The sequence below is a fragment of the Babylonia areolata genome, chromosome 23, assembly GCF_041734735.1.
Source record: "Babylonia areolata isolate BAREFJ2019XMU chromosome 23, ASM4173473v1, whole genome shotgun sequence".
NCBI classification, from domain to species: Eukaryota; Metazoa; Mollusca; class Gastropoda; order Neogastropoda; family Buccinidae; genus Babylonia; species Babylonia areolata.
The window spans coordinates 50156726-50177432 of NC_134898.1; the positions used below are offsets into that span (position 1 = coordinate 50156726).

General features: G+C 42.4%; 1 protein-coding gene across 1 annotated transcript in view; it reads right to left on the bottom strand.

The window, feature by feature from the left end:
• Positions 1-7515: 7515 nt before the first annotated feature.
• The window catches only part of LOC143297707 (uncharacterized), an 18173-nt gene continuing 4981 nt past the window's right edge, over positions 7516-20707 (bottom strand). Inside the window, exons 2-6 of the mRNA XM_076610128.1 lie at positions 19949-20707; positions 18590-18682; positions 14420-15075; positions 12290-12341; positions 7516-9810 (exon numbers count right to left, since the gene is read on the bottom strand). The exon at positions 19949-20707 is cut by the window's right edge and continues 100 nt beyond it. Coding sequence (XP_076466243.1) covers positions 8942-9810; positions 12290-12341; positions 14420-15075; positions 18590-18682; positions 19949-20600 — 2322 coding nt within the window. The 5' untranslated portion in view covers positions 20601-20707 and the 3' untranslated portion in view covers positions 7516-8941. The remainder of the gene's footprint in view (positions 9811-12289; positions 12342-14419; positions 15076-18589; positions 18683-19948) is intronic.

Sequence of the window (20707 nt, forward strand, 5' to 3'; positions counted from 1 at the left end):
TAGAAACCCCCACCCGACCCAGTTCTTACACTCAGACAACACAAACACAAATTATAATGAAATAATTGGACGTATATTATTTCTATTCAATCACACACATAATCTGGCTAACGCAACAATAACCACAATCCCATTCACAATAGTTGACACACCACAGTAATGAGTGATACAGACTATGATGAAATAATTGGACGTGTATTTATTCAATCACACACATAATTTGATCAACGAAACAATAACCACAATCCAGACCACAATAGCTGATGCACTACAATAATGAGTGAATGGGTAAATGAAAACCAAAGAACCCCGAATGTGAAAACATGGTCGTTCAGCGGACACCGGTTCGGAGAATGTTAAGAATACACTTCGGACGTTTGATAAATAAAAACTGAAGCACCCTGCACAACACAGAGTGAAGGAACGTTCCTTTTTTTTTTTTCCTGCACCTAAACAATGGAATTCACTACCATCACACCTCCGTTACACCCTAACACCCGCATTCAAGAGAGCACTCAAAACATATCTTTTCAAACTTTTTTTTTTCTTACTGAAAACTTTCCCTCTGCATATGCTTGCTGTGTTTCTTGTAGCTGGGTGTGCTCTTTGTGTTGATCTGTATGCATCTGTGATGATTTGGATGTGTTTTTCGTGATACCTGGTTACTTGGTGTTTATTTTTGACAAAGGTGAATGCGATGTGCTTTGTTTTGCTGTGATTTGCCCCAGTGTGATTTCAGACCGCGATGGTACCTGTGTCGATTTTAAATATTTTTATGTCACATAGTCTTACATGATATTTTAGCCAATGTCCTGTGAAACTATGTTGACTTTGTAGATATTTTTCGACACTTAATCTTAAATCTGTATGTTATTTTTTATTGTAAAGCACGGTGAACCCGATCTGGGATGGGGGTCCTGCTCTATAAAAAGGCCTGCAGTTTATTATTCTTATTATCATTCGTATTCTTCTCATTCTCATTATCATCATTATCAAGAAAAGACGAGGAAAAGGGTGGAGTCATATGCACGAACGACGAGTGTGATGAGAAGAGGGCATCAGGAAGACAGCAGCCAGCAGACAACCGGAGCACTGGCTCTACCCGGCCAACACAGGCTGTAGAGTATTGGCGCAGGAAAGTGGATGCTGAAAACGTCATAAATTCCATTACCCTTCTGATAGGATTGCCTCTGCCCCCTCTTTCAACCTCCTCAATTGATATGCAAGACAAAGTGATAAAAAATTTAACCAAACTGAAACATGATACAAAGGTATTGAAAAAAAAAATCTTGATGTGAAATTACGTTCGCACCCCCCTTCACACCCACCTGTGAACAAAGTTTTCTTTGAAGGAAGACAATGTACATGAGACGTGTGAAGGAAGAGGTGTGAAGGAAGAATTGTACATAAGACGTGTGAAGGAAGACGTGTGAAGGAAGAATTGTACATAAGACGTGTGAAGGAAGACAATGTACATGAGGCGTGTAAAGGAAGACAATGTACATGAGACATGTGAAGGAAGACTATATACATAAGACGTGTGAAGGAAGAATTGTACATAAGACGTGTGAATGAAGAATTGTACATGAGACGTGTAAAGTAAGACAATGTACATAAGACGTGTGAAGGAAGACAATGTACATGAGGCGTGTGAAGGAAGACATTGTACATAAGACATGTGAAGGAAGACTATATACATAAGACGTGTGAAGGAAGACAATGTACATAAGACGTGTGAAGGAAGAATTGTACATAAGACGTGTGAAGGAAGACAATGTACATAAGACGTGTGAAGGAAGAATTGTACATACGACGTGTGAAGGAAGACAATGTACATAAGACATGTGAAGGAAGAAGTGACAAAAATACACCTAGTGATCTGGAAATCATTTATCAATGATGGTCTTATACTCTTTGAATGGATGAACACTCTGAATGCGGTTGGAAGGATAAGATCTAAACCAAGTGAGGGCTGTGCCAGAGATGCCAAAAGAAGGATATCGTGATCCATTGTGTCAAAAGACAGAGACAGAGCTCAACGTTTTTTCTTGTCTGCACAAAACAATTATGTGTTGAACATGTGTGAGAGGGCTGTCTCGGTACTGTGATTCTGTTTGTATGCAAACTGGAACACGTTGACAAATGACTGAGGGGTTGATGTAATACAACCCTTTCGAGTAATTTTGACAGAAAGTGTAAATTTGAAATAGGTATGTACTTTTTCAGGTTTTCTTTGTCAAGACCAGGTTTCTTAAGAAGAGGTGTAATGAATATGACTGTACAATGCTGTGATAACTGGAAGAAGCCCATTTGAGCACATTTTGAACAGAGATCATCAGCGACTTTAAATTTATTTCTCGGACTGATCATTTCCAACGATTTGAAATGGGAGAAAAATACGGAACAAATTATAAAGAAAGCACAACAGCGGCTGTACTTTCTTCGGCGCCTCAAAATGTTCGGAATTAAAAAAGAAATCGTGGTTCATTTCTACCGAGCAGTCATTGAAAGTGTGCTAACCTGCGCTATTACTGTTTGGTACGGAAACATTTCCAAGGCAGAAGTTGCAGCCCTTAACAGAATCGTAAAAAAACTACCACCAAGATTACTGACCTACCTTCTCTAGAAGACATATATTATAAGCGGCTACTCAAAAAAGCAAAATCAATCAGATCCTTTTGGGATCTGGGAGATGCTCCCCTCTGGTGGACGGTACAGAAGTATAAGGACGAAAACCAGTCACTTCGCCAATAACTTTTTCCCCAAAGCAGTCAATGCCCTGTCTCTCGAACAAATCCAGTATGATAATTAGCATTGTGCAATCAACAACCATCTACCTGAAGATATAGTCATCAACCTCATCCGTAATATGCAGCTTCTGTTCAAACGTGTGTGTGTGTGTGTGTGTGTGTGTGTGTGTGTGTGTGTGTGTGCGCGCGCGCACAAGTTTTTATATTGATATGCACTTGTATATATCATAATTTCTACTGTATCTGTATCTGTGTTTGTGTCTGATTTTCAATTTATGTTCGTATCTTGTTATGTACTATCCCTCCGAATATTCCTTGTGACCCCGGTACACTTGGTAATAAAAACATATTCTATTCTATCATTCTATCATTTGTTCGGCTCTCTGATCTCCATGCCTTTCCCTTTCTCCTCCTGGGAACCTAAGGGTGGATATGGTCCACCATCGTGTTTTACTGTGAAACTTGTAACTAAGTCCGTGCCGAACAAACAACAAACGAATTGGGAGAAAAGAAAACCCAAGGTTTTGCGACTGCACTGGCTCATCAGCCGTTTGATCCGGCTCGAAGCAAGCTGAACAGTTGAACCTGTGCACTGCGCAACACCCAAAACCACACCCGTCTTCCTGCCTCTCACTTGAGACGATCCTCGCCCACCCCACTTTGAGGCCAACGACAACCACACTCCCCTCCCTCCATTGAGACGTATCTTCACCCACCATCCTTTGAGACCAGTCACACCCCACACCCACCATCCTTTGAGACCAGTCACACCCCACACCCACCATCCTTTGAGACCAGTCACACCCCACACCCACCATCCTTTGAGACCAGTCACACCCCACACCCACCATCCTTTGAGACCAGTCACACCCCACACTCACCATCCTTTGAGACCAGTCACACCCCACACCCACCATCCTTTGAGACCAGTCACACCCCACACTCACCATCCTTTGAGACCAGTCACACCCCACACCCACCATCCGTTGAGACCAGTCACACCCCACACCCACCATCCTTTGAGACCAGTCACACCCCACACTCACCATCCTTTGAGACCAGTCACACCCCACACCCACCATCCTGTGAGACCAGTCACACCCCACACAACCCCAGCCCCTCTCTGTACACGCTCCACACCTTACCTCCTTTAAGAACAGTCACAGCAACACTCCCTCCCCTTTCTAAGATAATCCATACCTATTCTCTTTTGAGACCAGTGACAACCTCTCTCTGTCTCTGTCTCTCTCTGTCTCTCTGTCTCTCTCTCTCTCTCTCGCAACGCATGGGATTGCTTATCGACAACACAGAGCTTACTACCAATCTGTGCTTGAAGACAAAAAGAAAAGTTATAGAAATATATTAAGGGAATCTTTGTTGGAAAACAGATCAAATAATACTTCATTCTGGTCCACTGTAAAGTCAGTCAGGCGAAAACGCAGAAATCAACCGAATATTCCAATCGATACATGGAAAAAACATTTCGAGCGTATCTTGGGCCAGCAAAATCAGTTGAACGAAAATAGTGAAGTTCACTCCCCTGACCACGAAGAAGAAATATCGATATTAAATGAAAATGTAGGTGAATTTGAAATCCATGGTTTGGACGATGACATAACAATTGATGAGGTGAAATTTGCAATACGAAGACTAAAAAACAGAAAAGCTGCTGGTTTAGATGATGTTGCGGGAGAGTTTTTAAAAGCATCTGAAAATATAATAGCACCTTTTTTGACAAACTTATTCAATCATCTTTTTAATGTAGGCTATTTTCCCTCAGATTGGACTCGTTCAGTCATTATTCCACTTTTGAAAAAAGGCGATGCAAACAATCCTGAAAATTATAGAGGTATTTCCTTATTAAGTGTAATTAGTAAAGTTTTCACATCAATACTAAACAGGAGGTTGTACGAGTGGGCCGAAAGTGAAGGTAAAATCTCGGAAGAGCAAGCTGGTTTCAGAAAAAGTTACTCTACGATCGATCACATATTTACTCTCTGTAGTATTATCCAAAAATGTTTAAATGGAGCAAGGAAGAATAAGCTCTATATTGCTTTCATAGATTATCAGAAGGCTTTCGACTCAGTTGATCGAAATAGTCTTTGGGCAGTGCTTAACAAGATAAGAACATCAACCAAAATGATCCGAATATTAAAAGCGATGTACAGTACAGTTCAGTCCTGTGTCCGATGGGGGCCATATGTTTCAGAATTTTTTGATTGTCCTGCAGGAGTAAAGCAAGGATGTTTGTTGTCTCCCTTGCTTTTCTCGCTTTTGATTTCAGAAGTCGCTGACGAGGTGACCAAGAATGGAAAACACGGTTTTCAGTTTTTGCCAGGCTTACAAGAAATATTTCTGTTATTGTTTGCAGATGATATTGTCTTGCTGTCATCGTCACCAGCAGGTTTACAAAATCAATTAGATAATCTTAACAAAGCATCTAAATCTCTTGGACTGACAGTAAATTTGAATAAAACAAAAATAATGGTTTGCAGAAAGGGTGGCCATCTGTCTAAAGCAGAAAAATGGTATTTCGATGGAGACGAAATTGAAGTTGTAAACAATTATAAATATCTGGGTTTTATGCTGTCTACCAAGTTATCTTTCATTTCTGCACTTGAAGAGTTCGCTGGCAGGGCAAAAGGGAGGGTGGTTGAAATTATGAGAACAATGTGGAGTCTTGGCAATATGGACAGAACCGTGTTTTTTAAACTCTTTGATGCGCAGATAAAACCTATGCTATTATACGCATCTGAAATGTGGGGAACAATGCGCTTCAAAGCAGTTGAGTCTGTCCATTTGTTTGCTTGTAAAAGATTTTTGAGTGTCAGTCCTAAAACCCCAAATGTAATGATTTATGGTGATCTTGGTCGATATCCATTATACATTGATAGTTGCATCAGTACTTTGCGATACTGGTTTAAGCTAAATCAGATGTCTCTATCGAGAATCCCGAAACAGGCGTACCTAATGAGCGTAAATAAGATGACATACAATGCTGATATGTCTTCGAAAAACTGGGCAGATGGACTGAAACATTGCTTAGACATTTATGGGTTTTCAGAAGTTTGGATAAATGGCGGGGTTGGGGATGTAAATGTTTTTCTTAAAATATTCAAACAACGCATGATAGACGGCTTTAAACAGGATTGGGCAAGCAAACTCAACGGAAGTAATCGTTATGAAACATATAGGTCATTCAAATCCTTATTACAACCTGAAAAATACTTATCTGATCTTACCATCAGTAAATTTAGATCGGCCTTCATTAAGTTCCGTTTTGGTATAAATGAACTAAAAATAAATCAGCGTTATTGTGAAGTTTTGAAAAACTGCCCATGTGGTGGTAGAATAGAGAACGAACTACATGTACTAACAGCTTGTCCATTATATGATGATATTAGAAGGAAATATTTGCTCAAGCATATGCAACATATTAGAAATCTGTCATTATCATTTCTGCTGCAAAACGAAAGTTGTAATGTGACCAGAGATGTTGCAATGTTTGTTTTTTATGCATTAAGACTGAGAGAAGAGTACTTTCAGCCCTAAACAGACATATCAGCCTTGTGCTTTTCATTTAGTTTACTTGTTCTCAGTGAGCTCACTGTGTATTATGTGGATTGTTTTCGTTCTTCCTATTTTATTTTAGTTAAGCTGTGTGTGCAACATGTGCACCCAAAATGTATACAGGTCGGTGACCTTACATTAAAATTCTTGCGTTCTTGCGTTCTTGCGTTCTCTCTGTCTCTGTCTCTCTCTGTCTCTGTCTCTCTCTCTCTCTCTCTCTCTCTCTCTCTCTCTCTCTCTCTCTCTCTCTCTCTCAATCTTGAGACGATCTCCCACGATCCTTTGAGATGAATCACTACCACACTCCCCACCATCACAACCTTTCTTGTAACAAACATCAGTATCAGTATCAGTAGCTCAAGGAGGCGTCACTGCGTTCGGACAAATCCATATACGCTACACCACATCTGCCAAGCAGATGCCTGACCAGCAGCGTAACCCAACGCGCTTAGTCAGGCCTTGAGAAAAAAAGAAAAAAAAAGAAAAAAAAAAAGGTATATATATATATATATATATATATATAGAGAGAGAGAGAGAGAGAGAGAGAGAGAGAGAGAGAGAGAAGCGTACATACATAAATAAATAAATAATAATTATGAATGGGGGGGGGGGGGGAAGAAAAAAAAGAAAGAAAAAAAGATAGTAGTAATGAAAATAATGATAAAATAATAATAATAATAATAATAATAATAATAATAAATAAATAAATAATTAAATAAATAAGACAACAATGATGATAAATAAGCAAATAAATATAAAACATGAAGACACACATTCACACATACACCCACACATGCATAACAGATATGCCCCAAAAACGCAGTTTCATAGATATGAAAGCACAGTCAAATACATAGAAACGTACATGAGCTCCAATACACACACACACACACACACACACACACACACACACACACACACACACACACACACACACACAGATATGCCCCAAAAACGCAGTTTCATAGATATGAAAGCACAGTCAAATACATAGAAACGTACATGAGCTCCAATACACACACACACACACACACACACACACACACACCACAAATTTCCCTGCACCTCCTCTACCCCCTCCTCCACACACTCGGAGTTTCTAGTCTATGTATCGCAGCTTCCACGGCACATGCACCCCCCCCCTCCCCACACACACACACACACAAACACGCACACGCACACACACACTCACACACACAGATGAACACTTACTTGTACAAGCACACACACACACACGTCCATATCTCCCACCCCCAACCCCACACACATATATACAAAGATATATATATAATATATACGTTCCAATATCCTGATGCTCCCACAGTGTAGGCATGCATACACTCACATACCTCATCCTCTATCTCACCTCCTCCCTGCACCCCCACCTCCCCCTCACACACACACACACACACACACACACACACACACACACACACACACATGCACAGAACTCTCCTGACACTTGTGTACACTTACACTCTCACGCATGCACAAACGCACTCAAAAACATAGACCCACACATACACACAAACACACACATACACACACGCACAGAGGCTGCCACTGACTGGCCGCAAGAGGGATGGGAAAAGATCTCTGGTGCCAAGAACGTGGCGTCTAGTGTGTTGCTCAGTCTATTGTTTTTGGAAAAGCCCACAGAGACTCTGTTCCGTTTTGAAGAAATTTGCGCAATGTTGGTTTGGAAATGATGCCGATATTTGTTTGATTTGCAAAGCATCGTGCTCTACCTTTCATGTTAGACTTACGGCCGCTCCCGCTCTCTGCTTTTATTTCTTTGAGGCGATCGATGGTGTGATGGCCTTGTACCTGTTCTTTTTGATATTCTTTGACTTTTCTGAGGATTTCCGATTTTCCTAGATGTAGGCCGCGACAAACAAGAAGAAACACCCGGAATCATCAGCAAGAGCGGCATGAGACCTGACATGGTACTCCACTCCAAGGCAACGAAACAAGCGATTCTGATTGAGCTCACTGTGCCATACGAAAGCAGAATGGAGGAAGCCCACATCTACAAGACCGAGAAGTATGCTAGCCTAGCCAGCATCCTAAGAGAATCTGGCTTCCAAGCCAAAGTCCTCGCCATAGAGATTGGTGCAAGAGGGTTTGTGGGCGCATCTGCCTACAGCCTCATGAAACAGCTGTCGAATTCTGACAGAGAGAGGACATAGGCTCTCAAGGCAATAGCAGAAGCAGCAGAAAAGAGTTCAGGCTGGATCTGGTCGAGGAGGAATGAAAGTAAACTTCATAAGGATTAAATTTCCCTACTCAAGCTAGGCGTATGATGGCTCAGTGGTTAAAAAGTCTTGAAGGCCTTGCCTCTCTTGTTTTTCTTATCTTTCAATATTCTCGATTTTGTCTTCGTTGGCTTTTTTAAGTGGTTGTTCTTTTGTTCTTTTTAAGAATTATTTAAATCAATTAAGTTTAATAAATAATCAAAACAAAAAACAAGCAAAAAAACAAAAACAAAAAAGACACTTTGACAATATCTTCTCAAACGACAGACGCAATGTTTCAACATGTCACCAATGCCCACGACTTGAGCCCATAGTCAGTGTCCAGGGCCGAATGACATTGCTTTGTCCCCCTTTTCCAATCCCAGGTCAGGGTGTAAGGTTATAAAGTAGCAGCACTGTTTTAGCTGTTGTCCTTTTCCAAGCCACCACCATTTCCCCATCTTCTGTCACTCCCAGAGCCCACCCGTAATGTCCACCTGCGAGCTCCGCGGCCGTCAGCAGTGTCCGCCACTGCCCTGAGGACAAGCAGTACACCAACACACAGTTACCCCGGCGGCTGGTCACCAACACGTTTGATCCGCTGGGGTCCGCTGTCACCTGGCCAGGGCCTTTAAGGTCCGGGTGGGACAGGGCAGGGTGGGATGTACCCGTGGTCACGTCCACGCGGTGAATCAACCCATTCCTGTCCGACACCAGCACCTCACGGTTCCGGATGTGTAGAAACCTGGGCCACTGAAGCTCGGGAAGGTTGCGATTGTCGGCTACCGTCCACAGCACTCTGCCTTCCCTGGAGATGACGTCAACGACGGCGGGACGAAGGTAATCCTCCACGCTGCTGACCACGAGGATGTCGCCGTCACCGAAGGAAGCCACACCCACGTACTGCCGTTCAGTGTCCACTTTGCCCACTTCCTGGATTGCGTCACTGTCCACCTTCAACAGGAAAATGGCGCGGGTGTCGGAGGCCACAGCGATAATGTCACGACCATGGTCATACACCGTCAGATCCCACGGGTGGACATGGAGAGTTATGGCCTGACATTCACCTGCTGGCATGTCCAGGGGCAAGGACACGACCCTTTGGTTGTTGAAGTCGGCGAGGACGAGTTGTCTGTTCCTGGTGACGAGCAACGATGCAGGATAGGAACTGGCGCTGCCCATCCACAGTGCAGGCATCTCCATTTCAAAGGACCGTCGTGGGACTACAGTCATCGGGTCAAAGATCGACAAAGGTTCTGAAAAGATAATGTTCAACCATTCTCAAATGATAAAGTGTGATGGGAGATGCGGAGAAACATGTACGGATATCAGTGTCAAACAACTTGCAGAGCAACAAAACCGACAGTGTTGATGTGATGCTAACAGACAGAAAATCATGTCACAACAAGCACTAGCAGCAGGAGTTTTAACACTCAATGGAATTTTCAGTGAATCTTCGAAATGACGAGGACAATTTTGTTTTATTAGGGAATTTATCAACAATGTTATTTACTGTAAAATACACAAGTCTACCCTGTCTGGACTGCATAGTATACCAATGCTAAGGTGTGAAAGCAGTTATTGGTACATCTGATATATTCCAATGATATGTGAAAGGAAACATTGGTACATGTGGACAATTCCACATTAGTCTTCTGTGCCTGCTAGCCTCACTCATCTCAAACATCCGGCGTTCAAAGTTTATCTTCATACGTGCCAATATTTTATGTTATATTACAGTTTTCTTATATGTCAAGACAAATATCAAGCCTTGTCATTACTGTCCAGTGGGTCGTCTTTCTTCACGTTTCCTTATTTAGATCTAGCAGGCAGACATTAAAATATATCTAGGTTTGCTGTGAAATAAATGGTGATTTGAGAACATCTTTGCTACCAATATAGATTATGTAACACAAATTTTTGTCAGTGTCTTTTTTTCTCTCTCTTTCTCAAAGGTAAATATCATGATTCCATTTAGTAGTCTTTATACTTTCCTTACAGCTCTATCGCGGGATTACAACTAGAAGTCCTTAACAACTGATAGAAACTACGTATTCTTCCTACAGCGCAGTTTCTTACACACAGCTAGTCCAAGAAAATGAGAGAGAAAAAAAGAGGAAGAAAAACGCTCCTTGGACTCATGTTCACCTACTGCGATCAGTCCTCAAACTGGAGATTTCGGTTTGTTCCCTCCGTCTAAGAGAGTGACATCTATCATTTAAGATAACTGATTCCAGGGTGTCGAAGCTGATATTGTGACAGCAGCAATGAGAATTCACAGGTGTCACTGTCACTGGCACTGTCACCGGTCCCAAAAGCGCTTTCGGTCATGGAGGGGCTTCACTGCTGAACGCATCATCAACATTCTCCATGTCTGGCGGTGTTATGTTCCGTTAAAGTGTCTGGGTTCGTTTCCCGCTCTCGCCATTTCTCCAAAGTTTGACTGGAAAATAGAACTGAGCGTTTAATCTTCGGTGGAGACGATAAACCGAGGCACCGTGTGCAGCACGCACTTGGCGCATTGAATAAGAGCCCATGACAACAGAAGTGTTCTCCTCTGGCAAAATTCTGCAGAGGAAATGCACTCAGGTACACAAAATATATATTCATGCACGCAAGGTCTGACTTAGCACATTGGCTGGCTGGTCAGGCATCATCTTATCAGATATGATGTAGCGTATATGGATTTGTCCGAACACAGTGACACTTCCTTGAGAAACTGAAACTGAAACTTCTACCTTCCTTCTGCTTTCTCGTCGATGATGCATTTTACCTGTAACACCATCATATATGTTACACATTTCTCTCTTTGCTCCTTGTTCTTTGTTTTTTGTTGTTTTTTCACTTCGTTCTCCTTTTGAATTTGCTGGGTATTTTCATGTTTTGGTAACATCCTGCAGTTTTAGCACGGAATGCATGGTATTTAGCGTTCGTGTTTTGATCTTTTTGTGTAGAAAATACACACACAGGGACAACGATCGCAAGCAAGTGTAACGGTAATTGTGGGAACCTGGAAACAGGTAAAACATTTTGTGTGTGTGTGTGTAAATTCTATAATTATCTCTGAAGCGCTGCCATGACATAGATTTTGTGTTTTTCTCATGCACTTTCCTGATCATGCTGGATAAATGTGATTTTCTTTTTTAAGAACTCGGCTTCATTTTGCTACAGCATCGCATCTTGTTTACCCTTCCACTGAAAACTTCTTGCAAAAGTGAGCTACATTTTCATGCATTGAACAGGCAAGGTAGTCTCCTTGCCTTACCTTTAAGTAATGACTAACGAAAAAGCCGATCACCACCTATATTTGTCATCAGTTACAAGGTTTTGATCGGTCTTTAGATTTGTCATAAGTTCATAACTGTATTTCGGGGTTTTATTTCGTGAAAGATATCTAAATAATTATTACGCATTTTGCAATAAATATATTGGTGAAGATGAGATTGTGGAAAATAATATATTATGGAAATATTTTAAATCACACCCACTTGTACGTATACATATACACGCATATGCTTATATACGGAAACAGAAGCAGAAGCAACACACACACACACACACACACACACACACACACACACACACAACGTTTGACACACACACACACACACACACACACACACACACACACACACACACACACACACATATATATATATATATATATATATATATATATATATATATATATATATATATATATCTGTGAACGAAAATTCAAAGAGAACTTCATACTTGGTGTGATCTGCTGACCGCTGGTACTGCCTGTGTCGGCTGAACCTTCCCCCTGGAAACATTTCACAAAAAAAACAGATGTTGTTTCCTGGTTTGTAGCTGCTAATCACTAAACTGCCAAAAGGAACCGTCGAAAAGAGTGTTTTTTATGGAAATATGTCAGTTTAAGATCTACTCTTCTACAAACAATAACAGCATTGGCATGTTCTCAAAAGCCGCATGGAATGTTAAAACACAACCAGGCAGGACTGTAGAGGTGTCATTACAAACCTGTTTAGCGATAACATTTAAAGAGATGATGTAATTAAGCAAAAGTTGAGATTCGCAATGAAAGTGTCAGCAACAATCTTTCATTTGACTATAAAAATTATCTTGAAACACATTCATTAGTCATGATTACTTATTTCAAAATAAAGATAATGTATGCAGTGAGCTTTTCTTAAACAGATATCATTATAGCCACCACGATGAGGGATGTTCAATAAGGATTTCCCCTGACCCACCTCCCATGGACTGAGAGGAACCAAACTCGGCACAGTTATTAGTCTTTCTTTACATAGGTACCATCAAAAGTGACACAATTCTCCCATCGCTTTATCCATCTGTGAAAACCTTGCTCGTAGAAGTTTGTAGCTTGCGCCAGAAGCCATAACTTGATCTTGAAAAATAAGCGATCCATCGTCTGGGAGGTGCTTACCTTTCAAAACTGACTTCTTGGTTGGAAAGACGTGGAAGTCAGATGGTGCGAGGCCGGGAGGGCCAGGGGGTTAGGGACAATCTTACAGACGCAGGACCGTGCTTTTGTCTGTGCAACATGCGAGTTGTGAACCGGGACGTTGTCTTGCAGGAGGCGGACACTTTTGGTCAGCATGCCACGCCTCTCGGTGTTGATAGCCTCCCGCAGTTTCTGCATCAGTGAAGCTTACTATGTCCCGATAATTGTGGTACCCTTTGCCAGTAAATCCATCATCACCACTCCACGCTGGTCCCAAAAGACAGCATGATCTCGCCCACCGAGGACTGGACACGTGCTTTCTTCGAAGGGGGTGAGTCAAAATGCTTCCATTGCTTCGACAGGGCTTTAGTTTTTGGATCACAGTAATGGACTCATGTTTCGTCCTGCGTGATGAATCTGTCGAAGAAGTCCTTCTGGTTTTCTTGGCACATGGACAAAAGATCCGAGGAGCACGTGACTCGTTCCTGCTTCTGGAAAGGTGTGAGCAACCGGGGAATCCATCGTACAACCTTACGCATGTGCAAATGATCATGGATTTTTCCCACAGACCCAAGACGTATCTTGACATTTTGGGCTAGTTGGCGAACGGTTATACGACGATACTCCAAAATGGCTGCCTCCACTTGCAGGATGGCGTCTTCATCAATGGCGGACAGTAGTCGTCAGTGAATGGGAGCCATTTCCAACGATGTCCGACCACACTTGAACTGACGGTGCCAGTGCTTGGCTACGTCACACGATGGGCATCCTCCATATACGTCCCCTTTATTTCATCGAAGGTTCCCCTTGGTGTGCAGCCTCTCAAGTAAGGAAATGTGATGGCCGCTCTGCATTCAGCTGGCTCCATTGTCACAACTTATTCCACCATAGCACCCGTGAAAGAAAAAGACTGTTTTGAGCTCAGGGATGCAAATTACCACGTGAACTATAGAGCTGTATTAATACATGTGCAATTCCAGTCTCCTACAATAACCGGAAGTAGGTCAGGGGGAATCTTTTATGAACATCCCTCGTAATTCTAGCGAGGAAGCAGCAAGTGTAAAACAATACTTAAAGAAAGACCAGTGCATCGCAGTTGTGACAATTATGCCCAAAATGAGAGGAAAAAGTGGCTGTGTGGTTGAAACAAGCATCGTGACAGTGATGCCATGTGAGGGTCAGCAAGATAATTATGAAAACAAATCAGTTATATCATATGTATGACCAGCCGATATACAATCACTGCCTATAGTTCGAAAGAGTCCCAGGCTTATGGAAGAGCAGTGTTACACATGCCATCTACCTGAATTTCTGATGCTGGAAGTGTCGAGTAAGCTGTCATGTAAACATCTTGATATGCGTTACGGTATACACCAAAACTAAGGAGTATGGTTTCAGAATACATACTGATCTACCTGTAAATCTGAGGTCTGTACTGGTGGTGTAAGTTCCGCATCTCCCGAATCAGGAACTGTCGGCTCCCATTCCACTTCCGCCTGGAAATCCTCCGGGATGATTTCTTCCAGAATGACTTCCTGAATGGCAGCCTGCTGTTCAGCCAAGGCGTCAGCAGTTTCTGGGGACGCATCCATCACAAACTGTATGCCACAAGACAGGCTGATCCGCTGGAGTTTGATCTTGAACTTGAGGTACAAACGCTTCATGAGCTGAACGAGCTGAGACCGCTTCAGACGTGTCCACACACGTTCCAGGACTCGCTTGTATTTTCCTTTCAGCTTGAAAATGAAACTGTTTGCTCCTCTTGCTTTTCTCTGGATTTCTTCCTGCTCCGTAGCGAGTTTGTCCACTTGGATTTGAAGCTCTTGTTGCTTCCGATCGAATTCTTCGCGTTGTTCTGACATCTGAAGAATCAGCTGCTCCCTCAGCGCTGTGTCTATAGCTTTCTGGCGTAGGAATTCCTTGGTGCATTTTTTCATTTCTTTCTTCAAGGTCTTCAAGGCATGCTTCGTTGATACCAGTTGTCGTTCTGCTGCCTTGATCCGTTCAGCGGCCATCTCTTTGTCAAAGCCGTCCCAGTCAAACCGAACACTGTCAGCCAGGTGATAATTATCTGAAAAGGGAATAAAACAAACAGGCATGATGGACACAATTTATCATCATCCCGATAATCTGAAACATGGAGTATGCCCCTGAATTTTACTTTTCAGTCAGAATGTATTATTTCATTTTATTTGTTCATCAACATTTTGCGTGGGCATGGCTTTCACAAATGATGAATTTCAGTATTATATTTCTAACAAATTGCTGCTACTATTCACTTACGACTGCTTTATAACTTACACCTATCTGATGCCACTGCTGCTCCTGCTGCTGTTGATGATGATGATGCCGATGATGATGCTGCTGCCGATGATGATGATGATGATGATGACTGTCGATGCTGCTTCTAATGTCATAATCGTTTACTTGCTCACTTACCACTTCTGTTATTCTTGTGACTGTTGACATGAATCACTGCGATCTGTCCTGCTCGTCACATGTACATGTACCACGGTGGTATTTCCACAGTCACTCCGTCTTCAGGATCACAGCAATGGCTGTAAAGCATCCCTGGATCACTGTGTCCGTAAATCACTCATCATCTCATCTCATCTATCCCTTGACCCGTGGGTGGGTCGTTGGGGCACCATGGATGACTGCCTGGTCAGCTCGCGCCACCTGCCTCGGTCCTCAGCGGCCCTTTGAGTTGTGGCAAATGGCAGGCCCGTCCACTCTTTGATGTTGTCCTCCCACCGCTTTCTCTGTCTGCCTCTCTTCCTCCTTCCTTGTACGGTACCCTGCAGGATGGTCTTGGCTAGGCCGTCTGATCGTGTGACGTGTCCATACCAGCGGAGCTTGCGTTCCTTCACTGTGGTTAGCAGGTCTTTGAATGGGCCAATGGCGTTTTGGACTCTTCTTTTCACTTCCTCATTTGTGATGTGGTCTTTGTATGTAATGTTCAGGATCTTGCGGAAGCATCTCATTTCCAGGGCCTGGATTCTTCTCTGGAGTTCTGCAGTGAGGGTCCAGGATTCGCAAGCGTATAGAAATATTGAGATGAGGGAGCGCATTAGTCTGATTTTGGACGAGAGGGAGATCTTTTTGTCCTTCCATATAGTCTTCAATCGACTCAGTGCGGCAGTAGTCTGCGCGATTCTGGACAGGACCTCTGGTTTCGAACCCTCGTCTGACACAATGGCACCCAAGTATTTGAAGGAGGAGACTTCTTCCAGTTTTTCAGCGTTTACGTGCAAGTTGGACGTTACGCCTTGGCTGTTGTTGGTCATAACCTTGGTCTTCTCGGCACTGATCTCCATGCCATAGGCTGATGATGTCTTGTCAAGTTTGTGCACGAGTTCTTCGAGTTCTTTCTCTTCTCCTGCCAGGCCATCAATGTCATCGGCAAAGCGCAGGTTGGTGATGACTCTGCCTCCAATGCTGACAGATCACTGGTAAATCACTATTGGCTTTAAAATGGACAGAGATACTATCACTGTGTCCCTATCATTACTATTGGCTTTAGAATGGACAGAGATACTATCACTGTGTCCCTATCATTACTATTGGCTTTGAAATGGACAGAGATACTATCACTGTGTCCCTATCATTACTATTGGCTTTGAAATGGACAGAGATACTATCACTGTGTCCCTATCATTCCTATTGGCCTTAAAATGGACAGAGATAGTATAACTGTGTCCCTATCATTACTATTGGCCTTAAAATGGACAGAGATACTATCACTGTGTCCCTATCATTCCTATTGGCCTTAAAATGGACAGAGATACTATCACTGTGTCCCTATCATTACTATTGGCCTTAAAATGGACAGAGATAGTGAAACTGTGTCCCTATCATTACTATTGGCCTTAAAATGGACAGAGATACTATCACTGTGTCCCTATCATTACTATTGGCCTTAAAATGGACAGAGATACTATCACTGTGTCCCTATCATTACTATTGGCCTTAAAATGGACAGAGATACTATCACTGTGTCCCTATCATTACTACTGACCTTAAAATGGACAGAGATAGTATAACTGTGTCCCTATCATTACTACTGACCTTAAAATGGACAGAGATAGTATCACTGTGTCGATATCGTTACTATTGGCTTTGAAATGGACAGAGATACTATCACTGTGTCCCTATCATTACTATTGGCCTTAAAATGGACAGAGATACTATCACTGTGTCCCTATCATTACTACTGACCTTAAAATGGACAGAGATAGTATAACTGTGTCCCTATCATTACTATTGGCCTTAAAATGGACAGAAATAGTATAACTGTGTCCCTATCATTACTATTGGCCTTAAAATGGACAGAAATACTATCACTGTGTCCCTATCATTACTATTGGCCTTAAAATGGACAGAGATAGTGAAACTGTGTCCCTATCATTACTATTGGCCTTAAAATGGACAGAGATACTATCACTGTGTCCCTATCATTACTATTGGCCTTAAAATGGACAGAGATACTATCACTGTGTCCCTATCATTACTATTGGCCTTAAAATGGACAGAGATACTATCACTGTGTCCCTATCATTACTGTTGGCCTTAAAATGGACAGAGATACTATCACTGTGTCCCTATCATTACTATTGGCCTTAAAATGGACAGAGATAGTATAACTGTGTCCCTATCATTACTACTGACCTTAAAATGGACAGAGATACTATCACTGTGTCCCTATCATTACTATTGGCCTTAAAATGGACAGAGATACTATCACTGTGTCCCTATCATTACTACTGACCTTAAAATGGACAGAGATAGTATAACTGTGTCCCTATCATTACTATTGGCCTTAAAATGGACAGAGTCCAAAGTGTCGAGGACGTACATAATACTTTACATTCTGAAACTTATCTTTCTTTTCTGACTGTTTCATGTGCGTGAGCTAGTGAAGTGTGAAATAAAAGAAATATTTTTTTTGTAAACTTGTTTTGGCACACTTAATATTTTGTCTGTGGATATCTGGTAGTTTGCATGGATTAGTTCCAGGAAGGTTTTTTTTTCTGGTTCTAGCCTTAGCACGGTTTGACAAATCGGTAAGCAGTCGAAGCGCAGAAGGCTTGTCACCGCAGTTTAAAAATTCTCTGCATTATCCTTTGCTTCTGGGAGTGTTAGTTTCTTCAATACGAGACTGCTACAGTTCACTTCTCAGAGTACCGTTCCCTACAGAGACACAGTGCAACAAATCACATCTCGGAGTGCTGGTGTTTTTTTTTCAGAGGCACACGAGATTGCAACAATTCACTTTTAAGAGCACTATTTTCTTCAGATACACTGAAACAAATGTCGCCTTACTGTGGTCAGTATTTTTTGCTGTTGTTTTAATCTAAATTCACATCACTTGCACAAAGAAAAGTTCGAGGGACAGTGGGGAACACAACAATCTGATCCCGATTGACAGGGCAATGGATGACAAAGTTGTAATGACAATCAAGAGCGAGAGAGATGAGGTTAGGGCAGAAGGATGATTCGGAAAGGATCGTTCACGATGTCATCTTCGAGAGGAACGCGCAATGGGGAACAGTCAGGGCAGTGACGCAGATTGATCATCAACTCACTGACGGTCACGTGCTTGTGCTGAATTATCTCCACTTTGTCCACTGCCGAGCGTACAGTCACTTCAGTGACAGCCGGTTCTCTCCCTTGGTCAGCTTTCACAGACAGAAATCGCACACACACGAATGCGTGCGCGCGCACATACACACGTGCGCGCGCACATACACACGCGCACGCACGCACACACACACACACACACACACACACACATACACACACACACACACACACATATATATATATATATATATATATATATATATATATATATACAACACATGCATATATATACTGCTTCTAATGTCATAATCGTTTACTTGCTCACTTACTACTTCTGTTATTCTTGTGACTGTTGACATGAATCACTACGATCTGTCCTGCTCGTCACATGTATATGTACCACGGTGGTATTTCCACAAAATCACACCGTCTTCAGGATCACAGCAATAGCTGTAAAGCATCCCTGGATCACTGTGTCCGTAAATCACTATTGGCTTTGAAATGGACAGAGATGCTATGCACATGCACATATATGCACATGCACATATATGCACACAAACACACACACACACATACACACATACACACACGCGCGCACACACACACACACACACACACACACACACACAGAACACAAACACACACACACACACACACAAACCCACACATACACACACACACACACGCACACACACGCACGCACGCACACACACACACACACACACACACACACACACACACACACACACACACACACACACACACACATATATATATATATATATATATATATATATATATATATATATATATATATATATATACATAAACGCATACACACACGTACCAGACATACATAGAAATACGTATACACACAGTTTCAGAATAGCTGTTGCTAAAAATTAACCACAACGATGAACAAACCAAAACTATGGACACAGGCTTCAAAATATGACGAAACATTCACACCATTCCAATGAGCGACGTGACTATTGCTGGTATCAAAAGCAGCCTGAAACAGAATGATTTTGTTTCAACCCCTAACCAGTGAGTTGGGTTTGAGCGAAATACAGGCATCTGCTCCTTTATACATTTAAATACGTACAGCAGATTATACGCAAAACCATATCTGATATATATATATATATATATATATATTCGTATATTGTTTCATGTGTTTTATACCACACATCAATTTATCTTTGGAGATAATGAGGTATTTTGTATCCTGTGTATTTAAGTAAACACACCTGCATACATATACACAAATAACACAAACACAGAGAGATACACAGACAAAACGCACACAGACATATACACATATAACACCAACACACAGAGACACACACACATACCGTTACCTGCCTCTCCCTCTTCCTCCTCCTCCGATGACATCAAACCCTTGGGTAAGGTCCTCTCGTCTGCTCCACTGGCTTCTGGATTACGTCCCGATGACATCAAACCCTTGGGTAAGGTCCTACCGTCTGTCCCACTGGCTTCTGGGTCACGTCCCGATGACATCAAACCCTTGGGTAAGGTCCTATCGTCTGGTCCACTGCCTTCTGGGTCACGTCCCGATGACATCAAACCCTTGGGTAAGGTCCTATCGTCTGTTCCACTGCCTTCTGGGTCACGTCCCGATGACATCAAACCCTTGGGTAAGGTCCTATCGTCTGTTCCACTGCCTTCTGGGTCACGTCCCGATGACATCAAACCCTTGGGTAAGGTCCTCTCGTCTGCTCCACTGGCTTCTGGATTACGTCCCGATGACATCAAACCCTTGGGTAAGGTCCTTTCCTCCATCTCTATCCCGCCAGCTTCCAGCTCACCATCGGAATCGTTGGAATCACTCTCCATGCTGCTGCAGAATCCGTGGCAGATTCGACCTTGCCCAGTCTGGGTGGAGACATCTCTGCTTGTGGTGTGGTCAGAGGGGGACGTTGACCTGCTTTCTAAGCGGATGAGGTCTTCAGATGAGGTCCCTCGGGTGTGCACACACTTTGTAGTATCCATTGTTGTTTTGTTGGTTGTAGTTGATTGTGCAAAACTGTTCACCAAGGTCGGGGTTTTTGGTTTTGTCTTTTCTTCTTCAGAAAAAACTGTTACAATTGTTTTCTTAT